The 14468-nt window shown below is 38.5% G+C and overlaps 1 protein-coding gene across 3 annotated transcripts in view; it reads left to right on the forward strand.

Annotated features, from left to right (window-relative positions):
- The window catches only part of RAD54B (RAD54 homolog B), a 71489-nt gene that overhangs the window by 3074 nt on the left and 53947 nt on the right, over positions 1–14468 (forward strand). For all 3 annotated transcript variants that reach the window (XM_030012280.2, XM_030012279.2, XM_030012281.2), the window contains exon 3: positions 713–887. In XM_030012280.2, the coding sequence (XP_029868140.1) occupies positions 713–887 (175 nt within the window). The remainder of the gene's footprint in view (positions 1–712; positions 888–14468) is intronic.

Here is a 14468-nt window from a genome sequence, read left to right on the forward strand (position 1 = left end):
AAACTGAACAGTCCACTAAAAAATAAATTTGTTTGTACAGTATTGTTACTAAAAGATAGCATCTGAGCTCACCACAAACAATCTCTGCTTAAATAATCAGTCTGTTCAGAATAGATTTTGATACCTTTGCTCTAACTACATTTGATCTTGCTTCTCAGGTAGGTTTCTCTCACTCTGTGAAGTGGATGCAGAAAATAAATAAATTAATAAATTAAATAAATTTCAAATAAATAAAAGTAATTAGTATTGATCCCAAATACAGGTCTCAGTGTGGCGGAGGTATGGATTGCCTGTTGGCCTGGACTTTGGATTCAAATGTTTGAAATGCTTTGGAAAAAGCACTTAAAAAACTAAGATACTTAGTAATGATATGTCAGTACATCGAGTTGCAGTTTTGCTGCGAGGAACTTTCTCCAAAACCTTTAATATCAATCAAAAAAAGCATCACAATTTTTATTGATTTTTATCTACAGAAGACATCTATTAAATTCAATTCATAAACTACTTGCACGAGTGGCGTTTGGTATTGTGTGCATGCACTTTTTGTTGTGAACACTGGGATGCATACATTTGTGTAGGGATGTTTATATTTATGTAGGTAGTTTGATAATGAGGATTAGTATCTATTAAGATCCCTTCTTGTTGCTCTTTTCTCCATTTCTCTTCAACTGCATGAAGGAAATGCTATTGTAAACTTGTTTCTCTTTTGCAGATAGATGAGAAAGAGGGAAGTACTTCATTGCTTTCTGAAATATATGGCCAGAATCAAAATGCAAATTTTACACAGTCTGTGGAGTCAACTGGAAAAGTAAAGACTACAAAAGTGTGTTTCAGTGTTAAAAAGTGTAGCAAGGTGGAAATGAAAACACTAAATACACCCAAAGCTGGTAAGATGCTCTTTCTTATTTACTGCCATGTATCATAAGATAATTTTAAAGCTTATGAATGATACACTACTTACTAAACCTTTATGAAATACTAATACAAGGGTCATGCAATGGTGGCATTATTTGGTGTTCTACTGGGTAGAGAGTGAAAAAAACAAACATTAAATGATTTTTTTAAATAGAAAAGGAAAAAAAGTTAATGTTTTAGAAGTCAGTTGGTAGTGTTGCTGTTGAGGTGTATGTCTTCCAGAAGAGTACTATAGTGAACTCACTCTAATCCAGAGTATCAAGATGAGAGTCAGGATACCCTAAATAGTGGAAAAGTGTTGTAATTTGGAGGCCTTGTTGGCCTTACATGGAGAATGCTAATGGTTCTGAGTGGATTCACATTTTTCAGAATTCATGAGGGTTTCTTTTCTTCAGTGCAAGATCTGAGCTGTTTTCTTCAGTGTCTCCAGTGGGCACTCAAGGTTCAAGCATGGGCTGCTAACTCTAGTGTAGCATCAGAGCTGAACTGGCTCTGTTCATTCATGTGTGCGCGCTTTCTCATTTGTTACCCCCAGTAATGAATAATTACTCTGAAAAGCTAGGTAGTAAGCAAAGATACTGAAGTGTAGCAAGTGCACTTTGATGGACCTGAATGACTCTGTGGGGTTGAGTGTCTTCATTTCCCACTCTTTGTGTGACCTGACCACAGATATAGCACAGGGACGTTCTGCATTGTGTGAATGCAGGTGTACGACCTCAGGAGCCAAGTGCATCTTGAAAGCATTGCACTTGAACTGGGTTACTAACATTGCTGGATGAAATAACTCCTCCTGGAGCCAGCTCAGGCATTTCAACGTCTGTCTTACAGTTAATTCACTGTTGTTTCCTCATAATTAATTACATTGATAATGATCTTTCTCTTTGTTTTAGGGTTCATTTAATTGGTAATACTTTGTGTAGTGAGTGGAGTTTTAAAAGAGCATTTCATGACTGCATATCACCTTGATTCCATAATGGTTGGAATTGTAAGTCAGAAGGCTTTAACAAAGTTATGTTTAATTTTGTTTGTGATAAGAGCTGCGAAATCTGGAAGCCTGATAGAAGCAAAACTGCCATAGCTGTGTCCCAAGGTCCAGCCAATAGTGAGGCTGAGCATGTATTCCCAATAGGCACACATGTACAATACATATATACATATACAGATGGCTGGTAACATAGGCCAACACAGACAGCACTTGGGCAAACACAAGCAGGGCCGATGGACACATCCTGTTCTCCTCTCTGGCTGATCAGGGTGAAAGCCTGTTTGTGGAAAAAATATGAATATACATATATCTATATATAGATACACACACACACACGCGCGCGCGCACGCAGAGAATATAGATCCCTCCAGTAACTGATCTTATGCATTCAGTCTGTTCAGTAGCTGGCTCCTTGATTTGTTGGACAACCCAGCTGCGGGCACGTGGGCTTATGAACCATGAAGGCCCACAGCTCCCAGTCCAGTTGCTGGTATTCAGAGCTGTGATCCCACAGGTAAAAACACACTATAGGTCCCTCCAGTAATTGGCCTTAGACACTTAGTCTGCTTCGTGGTGGGCTCCTGGATCCACTGGTCTCCCAGTTGCCTTGTGTGCGAGAGATGTATACATACAAACATGTCTCTGGTAGCCAGACTTACCAGTAGCCAACCCCTAGATGTCCTGGTCTCTCCAGTAACTTGGACTTCCTGGTCCCTCCAGTAGCCAACTCTCAGACCCTCTGGTCTCTCCAATATGTGTCCCAGACTCATGGCTGCTCCAATACTTGGCTCTCAAGCCTCTTATCCTACTCACCAGCTAGTCCAGTTTGGTGTTTGCTAGTGATCACACACTGACACATGTACCCAGGCAGTATGCATGGGTTCTGGCCTCTCCGCTTGCTGGCACATCAGGTACCTGGGACCTATGACCTGTGTGTGGTCCAGCTCCAGCTGCTGGCATGTACACACTTATGCATGCAGAATAGCGTCCTTTCACCCAGGAAAATACTAGAAATGTAGTCCAATAAGAAGATGGGACAGACTGTGGCAATAGGGTGCAGTGCATTGCTGGACAAGCATACTGACCAGTCACCTCTTTAAAGGTGGCTGCTTTTTTCCTTTTATTTTCCTGTGCTTGTTCCTCCCTGAACCACCTTCATCTGTCCTTTTTGCTTGTCCTTGTTTTTTTTCCTTCAAAAATCTCATTATAAGCCTTGTGCAATCTCCAGATGCCCTTTCCAGCATCTTATGAGCTCCAGGCCCCAGTAGGCAGCAACACCCTTCATTCTGTAAGGTGCTCTGGAGAGCTGTTCCCACTGACTCTTCTTGTTGGGTTTCACCCCCAGAAAATGGGGGTTGATTGGTCCCCTGTGATAGCCCTGAGAGGATGCTGCCATTATCATGTTATGTGACCCACAGTATATGCACTCTGTTTGGCAGAGCTAATGTGGGAAAATTCAGCCTCTTTGTATGTCTTAAGTCCTTCTGGTCTCATGGCTTTTGTGTTTATCTGCTGCATGCTGTAACTTCCAGTTCTTCTGATGAAGCTCATACTTGCAGAAAATTTTCAGTGTATATGGGACAAGTTGTTTGAGTGGTCCTGCTTCCCTATAGGTACATCTGCAAAAATTTGTGTCTGCTGGTTCTGTCTAGCAGTGCACTTGAAAGATAAATAGTGGATTTATTTCCAAAATAATCTGAGAAATCAGCAGTCTTCCCAATAAAAAGTGCCGTGAAGTGGAAAAGATACTAAATGCTTTTTCACTATCATGAATTCTGGGTGCAGCTGGTATGGGTTCTCTGTGATGACTTCAGAAAAATAACCAGAAAGTTGTGGAGTGAGACTCGTTGAGCTGTTTTTGTTAATGTTATGCTGCTACCTTTCTGAGTGGCTGAACAAGCCATTTTGTGCCAAAGCCTTTCTATGTCTGTAGAATGGGGCTAACCTGCAAGTCTTTGTAAAGCTATGATGAAATGTGGTATAAAATAAAGATATCTAATGTCAGTGTTAGTTATGGTCATCAGGTTCACTGGTGATGTACTGTGAAAACAATCCTGCATCGAGGCTCCGTTAAATCTTAAGTAATTTCATGATAACTTGGATTTTCCAAGACAGCTTCTGCCCTTTACGTCACTTTTGTCTGCTATTCATTACAGCTAATGTAGCAATTACGTAGATTGTGTAAACCATAACCTCCTTTGTTGTGTGAAAAGGAATTGTTTTGTTAAAGCTGTTTCTGGTATGAAATTCAGAAGTAATGGAAACCAGTTGTGAAAGCCAGAGTCAGTTTGGGTTTTTTATTATTATTAATATTGTAATGGAATTATATCTGACTGCCAGTCTCTGCAGCCAAAGAAGACTTCTCTGTTAAAGCGGCATTAAAATAATTTAAAGATTGAAAAAGTCTGTGTGTATGCATTAATTTGGTTTATTGTCTCCATGTCATTTAATGCAGATGATAAACTCTTTGTTAGCTTTATATCATGCTCAAAGCTGCTGTGTTTGGGTTTCCAGTGCAGCCGTGGAATGTGTAAATAAATACCCCAGTTTCCATTATAATTCTTGTGAAACACCTGTGGATCATTGGACAACTGCACTGTTCATAGAGCTAATCTTTCTGAAACCCAGCCCTGAAAATGCTGCGCATTCTTTCAGAAAAACCCTTGTTATCTGACACATGGTGTCTGTTTCCTGGAGTAGACAAGTAAGGCTTTGATTAGATAGCATCAATCTAAAAATTACAGCATATCTGGCTTAAAAAAATACTTGCTTTTCTAGGCTTCTTCTCAAAATAAACTTTTTCCTAAAATTTCACTAATAATAGTAAAGTGTAAGGGACTCTGAAATTCTACAAAATGAGATATTTCTAAAGACATTTTCATAAGATTGTAGCAACTGTTGAGTGAAACCCACCTATGTGTTGTAATTTTAAGACAATTTGAGGTGTAAGATATTGAACATGCTGTTCAACATGCCGTTTACTAATCACGATTATGAGTTGTGAAGACTGGAAAATTAAGTTCTTCCATAAATACATATCTTTGTAGGAAAATTAACTTTACGACTGCTTTATGAATCAGTGTTTGCTTGTTTTTAAGAGGCAAAGAGAACAGTAGTCTCTTTGGTACCTTTGTTTTGTATTCAGAATATAGTACTTGTTGACACTGACAACAGATGTGTGGAGGGGAGGTAATTTATTTGACATTAGTACTTTTCCTCACATGCTGCCAGAGAATTTATCAAATAAGTCTGCACGCTCTTTAAAAATGAAAGTTACTTTAAAATTCCTAAACTATTTAACAGTAATTGAAAACAAAATCATAAATGTGTTTGGAAGGATATTATTGCAGCTCTTAAAGGTGCTTGGCTTCTACTTGTCCTCATTACATTCTGAGGACCTATAAGCAACAACAAAAAAATACAAATAATTTGAATATGAAGAAAAAACAGACAGGCAGATCTCTGAACTATACTTAGTATCTTCTCAGTGTTGCTAGTCAGCAGGATTGGCCAGAACTAAGGTTTTTACCTACATTGCCTTTTTCAACTTGTCACGAAATGGAGTGGTTTGGACTGCTTAAAGAATCGCCTCCAATGGTGTTAGTAAAAATGATTTAATAGGAATTTAAATAAAAGTGTGACTTCAGAATTCGATGGCAAGGTTCACTCTATTACTTAATACATGGATGAAATGCACAAAAGAAAATAAAGTCAGAATCAAACTAAAATTATGTATACAGAGACCAAAGACACAGTAGGGTAAAAGAGAAACATACAAAGAAAAATCAAGTTAGAATTGCTTTCTTGTGATTTGTACAGAGATTGGGAGTGTGAAAAAGTTGGGGAGATCCTCCTGCTGAGTCACGAGGTTCAGAGAAGACCCCCTTGCTTTCTAAACTCCTGTCGGAGTCTAGGTGCAGCTGGATCGACTCCTAGTCTCAGTCAATGGTCAATGGTTTATATCCAAAGAGATTATGAGTATAATAGCAGCCTGAGATTCATTCACAGTCGAATAAAGTTCACAACAGTAATTTAAGTATAGATTTGAAAAGCAATATTTTTAATATACTTGCTATAAAATATTCAGGTTAGTACACACAGATGCATAAAGACACTAAGAGATACATAAGCGAGTAAAAGAGGCATACCTGTTAAAAAATCCCCTCGAGTTCAGTGAAAATATTCACATCAAATGCTTCAGCATCTTTCTCAATGGGTGAAGGGTTGAGCCTCAAGGAGCAGACAGTATCAGCCCAAGTCTTGTTGGCTTTTGGCAACAGACCTCCAATCTTCGCAAATTTTTCAGCTTGCGAGCTCTGAGAGGCGTCCCACTCAGAGGGAGATGCTGGCCGCAGCCTGCTGTGGTCCAGGAGAGCTCAAAGGGTCTCACTTAGTACCACTGTTTATAGGTTTGGGAGATTATTGGCTTTAGTCATAAGCAAATTACTAGAATTCCAGTTGCACTAGTACCATTTTACATGAGTTACGATTCAGATGAGGGCTCCAGGGCTGTCAGAGAATGACTTAAGATTCAGATATGGGATGCTCCAAGGCTGTAAGGAGAGGACTGAGATATGTCCCAAGGTTGTCAGGAGAGAACTAATTATCTCTACTCTCGTCCCCCACCTCTGCTGGGCAGCAGGAGTCCTTGGAATGGTCAGCACGACTCCCTGTCTTAGCCATGCAAGAGTTCCTCATACGGTCAAGGGACACTTAACCGCCCAGCTCATTACACTTAGGCTAAGGCCTGGCGAGACTTCCCAAATTCGTAGATCAGCCCAGAAAGAGGGGAAGAAATGCACCACCACACAACGTTTTTAATATATATTTTTTTTATTTATATAAAACATACATAATGAATTTAATTTATGCTTATTATCTGAGTTTGCAGCTTGCTTTCTGTTGGTATTTTTAATCCAGGAGAATGTTGCTTTGTTTTTTCCTTTGGCCTTACTATCTCATGTGTGGAACTGAATAGGTCTTTCACCTGCATACTTAGACACAACATTCTAGGTGGACTGAGATTTCATTGTTTGAACCTGACGCAGGTGAACAGAAAAGCTGGATATAGAGTTTTAGTCTGTTACAGCTCACCTCCTGGTTGGTTTTTGGTTCAGGAGTACTTTCTTTCATCCATCACTAACATCTGTTAATGAGTCTTCCAAGAGGAACTTTGTCGGAAGTCGTACTCAAATACTATCTTTGAGCTAACAATGAAAATGGATTGTAACTGTATTTCATAACAAGGTTAATGTGTTCACCCTATGCCTCTCAACAGATGTTTTTGAGTGTTTTTCATGCCTATGATATTAACTGTATTTATTACTTGCATATAGCTTTGAATGTATTTTCTCTATCTTCTCTGGGGTGTTAATGTTTACTGAGTACATTGGTCTATAAGGTTTAGACTCTTTGCTCATTTAAGTCAGTTTTATTTTCATAATAGGAATTTTTGTTGGCTCCTTCAGCTTTCTAGAACGTTGTTACAGGTTAGTCTGATACCTCCTGTCACTTCATATGAATAAAACCCCTTAACCAATTAATTTGAATGTTATAAGAGAAAATCCACTTTTCATTCAGTTGTGACAGTAGCAATCAATTGCCTATCACTTTTAATCAGAGGATTAAAAAAATGTTATTTTCAGGATTTGTCATATTGTCCAATTTCAGTCTAACTGCCTACTTTTGGTTTCTAGATAATACAACTAAAAACATTCAGGCCTGACATCTCATAATGAAGCATGTTATCGCTAGAATTACTTGGATATCTGCAAAAGTAGAAGTATTAATTGTAATTTCTGTTATTGCATTCATTTCTATTATTGCACTTCACAGATTCAACTGGAAAAGATAGTCCAGTCAGGGGTATTTTTACTGTCTGTCTATTTTATAGTGGAGCTGCACGTATAGCTGTGGTTCAGTGGGCCCTTCAAATGCTTTTATAAACAGCTGGTAAAGCAGTTAAGTCTTTGGGTAAAAGATACTGCATAAACATCTGTAGCTCTGAATAATTACCAAGTACGCCTTAGTACAAATAAGGTGTTACTGGTTGCCTGAGTGCAAATAATTTATTACTGCATTGTTTGCAAGTTACATTTTACAGGTTTGTAAATTTTTTTGTAATTTCTTATTCAAAATAGTATCAAATTACTTTGCTAGCTCTTTATGATTTAAAATGACCTCCTTTTCCCTGGAATGTTATAGACAGAATAGTTTATAATAGTGAATAGACAAGTTTATAGACAAGCTGTTTCTCAATTCAGGATAGTTTCTTTACTGTTTAGGTGTCATCTGTACCTGTTTGATCAGTTCATCTCAGGAGATGGGGACTGGTTAAGAAAACTAGATTGATGTAAATGTATCAGAAGAGAAATTGTCCATATATCTGATCTGACGCTGGTTCCAGAAGTGTTCATTTATACATCCATCATGGTGGGTATACACGCAAATTGTCACCTATTGGCCCAGTACCCCACTGCCCAGCAGTAAACATGTTGCAGGTAAACTTGTCACTGAGATTTCTGTGATTATTTAGTGCTAGATGGCTTGTGTTTTCTGGTCTGCAGCTTTGGGACACTGGCATCTCCTGAGGACAACACCTTTTGCTTGGTGTTCTTGCTTGGGATGTGGGATGATGTCTTCTACTCTGCTGCTGGCATAAGACCTTCCCTAGCATTTCCTCAGCTGATTATGCACACTCAGAGTTCCCTTTGGCTGTGGTCATGCATTGTTTACAGTTATGCATGGAGATGGTATGATAGCAAAGCAGGGAACAGCATTTTAGCAAAGTAACTTTACTACTGTAATCTTAAACTGTTCAAAGCTCTCAGGACTCTTAAAACAACAATAACAAAAAAAAAAGATGAGAGGTTCTTTAGTCTGACATTGCTTGTTCTCATGATTCTTCAGGGTTTCTTGGAGTTGGTTTTTTTTTTTTTTTTTTGGCTTCCTCCTCTTATAGATTCATCACCTTCTGTGTGGTAGTGACCAGAACTATGTACCAAGCAGAACACTGTCCTCAAGGGCTTTATTTCTGCACTCAGAAGCACCAAATGCAGCAGCCATGAATTCCATACTTCTTTAGTTTTAAAGTCTATCAGTGGAGAAACCATTATTGGATTGTAGCAAGAGTCAGATAACGTGGAGTCAGTTGCCATAGACTGAAAGCAAGCAAAAGCATATAGTGTGCTTGTGTGATACGCTAGCTTGTTGAAGACGTTCACATCCCTAACCAGTGTTACTCATCTTGAATCTGGGCTGCCCACCAGCTGAGTGGTAAGATACACTGTGGTAGTAGAATTAACAACCAAGACTGATATGGGAAGAAGGTACTTATACCAGCTTCACCACGAAAGGCAACGTATCATATAACGTTCAGCAACTGCAAAGCTGCTTTCCTGGACAGGGTAGCCATCTGCAATGCAGTATAATAGGCTGCTGTAAAACAAATCCGGACTTGCGTAATTCTTGTGTGATATTTCCACAGTTAGTACAACATAATTTATAGTTTGTTATGATCATATCTTGCTGTCATGTGAATAACTAGGCTTTATGTAATGATAGATGATATAACCAGGATATTCACACATTGACAGTGAAATATACTTTTCATTTGTCCTAGTTAAGTGTGCTCTAATATGTCTATTTGAACTACTGGAGACAATGAAGGAGAGAAGAAGGAAACCAGAAGTCAGAAGGGTATTACATGGTCAGAAAATAAAGAAAAACAGAGTTATATTAGATACAAGATATTAAACATTTTTCAAAAAGTTGGAGGGATTAAAGTGAAAGTTTTGCAGTAGAAACTTGCCTATTGAATGGAACTATTGTTGCTTCTTTACAACCAAAAAACCATAAATTGCTAGGTTCTTTACTTTTGAGTAGTGATACATCCGCTATTGAAGAGGGCTGTGCTCCATGTAAAGACAATAATCTTTTATGCATTTTTCTTTAACTTGTTAAGTTACTGAAAATTAAAATTTGTAAACAAGAAATAAAGATTAAATACTCTTTCTTGTGCAGAGACAGAGACCTAATTTTGAAACTGCAGATATAAAGAGAACTCCCCTTTCCAAAGGGTGCCAGGGGATGTGTTGGGAAATGAACTTACTATCCCAATATATTTAGTATAATTTAGCTCCTGGGAGTTGCATGCAAACACACGGCATATAGTCTGCAATATAAAGAAAATGAAATTATCTAACACCAGAACTTTAAAAATGAGGAACTTAGGAAATACTCTGTATAGAGACTATTTTCAAGGATTCAGGTTTAGCAGTAATAATTCTTTCAGTTTCCTCATTGATTCTGAGGGAAGCTGTACACATAGTTTCTTCCTGATTATCAAAATTTATTATCAGGCTGTGTGTGTGTAAGGAGTAAAGATGGGCAAAAGAAAAATATATGGCTATTCTAAATTTATCAGATGTTTTTCTTTTCCCCTCTCCCACCCTTCGTAAAGTCCTAGTTTGGGGTGTGGGGGGTGTGGGTTGGTGTTTTGGTTTTTTTCTCCCCTAGCTTTCCTGTCTCCAATAGATACAAAGGTGGATTTAAGGGAAGATGGAGAGAATATAGCTATCAGGTGGAGGGACAAGAAATGCCTTACTGAAGGGAACTGGAAGGTTTTTTTGAGCTATCGTGAGTATTATTACAGACTTGGCCTGGATCCCTTCAAAGACAGTTGCCAAATCTTTCTGTGGCTCTGCACATTGTTTGGATCCCCTTTGTTGCCATGCCAGCGTAACTAGAATTCAGTCCCAGCTTTTGGCTTTGGGCCTTAAGTTTTCCCCCGGAACAGCAGCTTTGTGACAATATGACTTTCCTAAAATCAACAAGATAGTGATAAGATGATTATCTCCCTGTCCTCAAAATATCCGCTGAGCAAAATTAGAAAAATGGAGAAAGCTGCTCCTATGTCAAATGCAGGGAATAGTGCATGGGGAAGTATTTTGAGGTCAGTATTTAAAAGCATAATCTCCAAAATTTTCATCTCTCTATGAAAAGATCGGAGAATTGCAGAAACTTGGCTTCTCTTACACCATTTCTTTTTTTTACAGGCTATATTGCTAATGGGGATTTAAGAATTTAAGCAAAATAACCTGAGAAAATCATACTTTCAAATCTTTCTGTATTTCTCAGCTGCTTCTGATCAGTCATCAAAAAGCTTGTTGGAAGAAAGGATCAGAGAAGATACAAGCATGTATTAGGACACACTTCTGAATTTGTAAAGAATGGTGCTCTTTTCTTTTTTTAACAACGTGACTTATAAAGTGAAGAGCTAATTCACGGTGCTGTGTAGTCACTCAGTATCATAATTTAGAGTCCTGTAGCTTTAAGCCAAACTTAGTTTGAACGATAGTTACAGATCTGAATGTGTGGGCCCTGGAATGTCAGACTGAGATGAAGACAAATTCTTTAAAATTTGGCATGGGGGGCATTTTAATTGTCTAAGTTGAATATTTCCCATTTCAGTGGGCTAAATGTTGAGAGAATGCCTTACATCAGCAGAGGGGATGGAAGTGTAGTTAGCTTTTATGCTTGGAATTTTAGTTGATAAGAGCTCTGGAGTAGGCCATGTGTAATTCAGGCTAGTTTCAAGAGAGTGGTGTAAAGGTAATAATTGTTCATGTCTGCGTTTTCTGTGCTTGTCATGAGGTACATGCACCCTTGTTTTTGCAGCAGTTGCAAGAACTGTTAGATGTTAGAAGTTAATACGTGCTATATGGTGATCAATGAAGTAGATGCAGAAAAAAAGAGGTAAAGCTTTCCTTTGTTCTCCCCACCCCCAATGCAGGACACAGGTTTAGAAATGTTTAGAAATAATTGTGCAGGAGAAAGGAAAGGAGTGGTCTGAGAGGTTCAGGTACAGTAAGGATAAGAACAAGAAAGTGCAAAATTGGTGATGAAAGTATTGATGAAGATGAGAAAAAAGTGAATTGAAATTAGAAAGCTATTTGAAATGCAACTTAAATGATCTGACAGTATTTCTAAAAAGTCTGGTGAGAATGTATTTAAGCACTGTAGCTTCCAGGGGAAGTTGTCTTGCAACTTTGTCTCACAAAGTTTGTCATCCTCAACCATCTCCTTAATGAATAATGCCTGCAACCCTTAGTTTTTGAGATTACCCATGAAACTACTGTCCCTATGAGAGATCTTTGGAGTTGAAAACTTTCTGACCCACCCTTTGCTGCAGCAGGCTCTTAAGACAGGCAGATCAAATGACTTGGCACTGTCTTGCTGTCGTGTCAGTAAAGAGGACTATATGATGACCTAATGGAACTTTTGCAGCCCTTACTACCTATAGACACTCTCAAGTCATCTTATGCAGCTGCCAAATTCATTTGCAAGAGTGAGCAACTGCCTCAATACTTGCCAAATGTTTCTGCTGCCAGTATATCCCAGTATATTCATTGATATGTAACATACCCCATCCTAGCTGCTGAATCTTCTTACAGTTTCTCATGAGCACAGGGGTATCAGGGTTTCACTTCAGCTTTGATTCAAATCTCGTCATCATCCTCTTGTTCTTAAGATTTTCAGGCTCCTAGGTGATTGCAAATGCTAAACCCAGGTCTCTGCAAAGCTAGTTTGCTTGCACGTTATTAAGTAAGAACAGATGTCCTTCAGACTTATTCTGGGGCTTCCACTTTGTGGGCAGAGCACCTTCACAGAGTTGAGCAATCCTTTATCTGTTGATTTAGTATTTTTTGCACTAGAAGGTCCCAGCCTGAATCACTTAAGCCGGTGTCATTCCTTTCAACATTCAAGTTTGCTGTCTGATCCAAACTGCATCTCTCAAGACACATTTTTTCTTAGGGCATGCTTAATTCTCTTTTTTTGTCTTTGAATCATGTACCTTATAGTGATTTTTTTTTTTTTTTTAATTTTTTTTAAGTCTGTCATGGAGAGATTTTTCCTCAGTTCTGTGTAACAGAGGATCCTTCGTCTCCTTCCATCCAAGATGCTCTCCTGATTTAAGACATTCTCCTTTACAGGGTGTTCTGTCTCATAATGTGCCTAAATTTACATGGGCCAGTTGATGCAGTTATTGGCCATGATACAAATCTTTCACTTGTAAAATTTGGGCCCACTGAGCTTTTTCAGCAATTCATAGTCATTTGGCTACTCTAATCCCTGACTGTATTACAGCTGTGATTCATTCACCTCTTGATAGCTCTCCAGGATGCACTATTTGTATCATTTCTTTGGTATTAATTCTAGACTTTTCCACAGCAAAATCTGAACTTACCTGTTACCTGTTGTTTTGAGTCTTACTTCCCAACTGTTGAAGTTCTGCAACCTTAGCAAGGCGCTGTTGCTCGGCTTTTGAATCATTATGCTGATTTTCCTTTCCCTAGAAAAATGATCTATGCTTACAGCTCCCATTTTTCATGAACTCCCAAATGCGAAGATTTCATCTACTGAAAAACTGGGGTTTTACATATTAACATTTAAATTGGGAAGCATTTGGGTTTTTTTAAAAGGAAAGAATCAAGCAAATTTAAAGAAAAATACTGAATCCAATACTTTTTCCTTTTCAGAATTCTGAGTAGATTAGTGAATTCCACCTTGAAAATATGAAGGAAAAATGAGCTGTACCTTGCGCATAGGATTAAAACAGGAGGCATAGAAGGCAGTGAAGTGATGTGAGGGGTGCGTGTGTGTGGCTACTTTCTTCAGCAGTGACCAGAATTTCCTCCCTGCTTGTGGTTTGCTGTCCCCGCAGTTATGCTAATACAAGTTTTTGTAGGGTGCACTGCAAACCATACTCCTAAAATGATCCAGATAGAATCTGAAGAAGCTTTTTCAATGTATTTCTTTTGTGAGAGTTACTTGTCCTGTGGCTTACAGGATCAGGGAACTGCTGGTGGTTAAAACTAACCCAGCTCTGAAAAAAATGATGAATTTGCAGACAGTTCCCTGATCTGACTTGCTCAGAAGATTTGTGAGTGCCCATATCAGCATGGTGAAGGGGCAGGAACATGACATGGTTGGGGGGAGGCAAAAATTCCTGTTTTGGCAGTGTCCCACATTTATGTTGACTTAAAGCAATTATTCATTTATTAAACTAAATATTTATTTATGCTAGCCCCCCAAAAATAAATAATTGATTAGTCTGTGTCTGGATCATCTCCCTGAACTGGCTGTGCACTGTGTTACGTAAATGCTAGTGTTGGTGGAAGGTGCAGGATGAAGAGTGCACTGCGGCAATATTTCTTTGTAGTTGCCTTGGAACTACACCTATTGTTTTACCTCAGAGAAGTCTATATGTAACATTAATATCCATGCTTCTCACCTTCTATGATTTCTCATCCAAGTACTGATACGACCTTAGGCTGATGAGCAGAGCTATTTAAAAAAAAAAAAAAAAAAAAAAAAAAGGAAAAAAATCTTGGTTGGCAGCCAGCTTTGTTTTTACAAGGGTTATTTTACACTCCTGCAGAACAATATGTAATTCAGACTGATTCCTTCAGGCACTTGCTCAAAAGAAATCTTTGTAGTGGTATTTTGCTGTAATTGCATTAGTGTGGAAACTTGGTGTCTCTAGCAACATTAAGCAGTAAGGTGA

This window comes from Aquila chrysaetos, chromosome 4 (genome assembly GCF_900496995.4).
Source record: "Aquila chrysaetos chrysaetos chromosome 4, bAquChr1.4, whole genome shotgun sequence".
NCBI classification, from domain to species: domain Eukaryota; kingdom Metazoa; phylum Chordata; class Aves; order Accipitriformes; family Accipitridae; genus Aquila; species Aquila chrysaetos.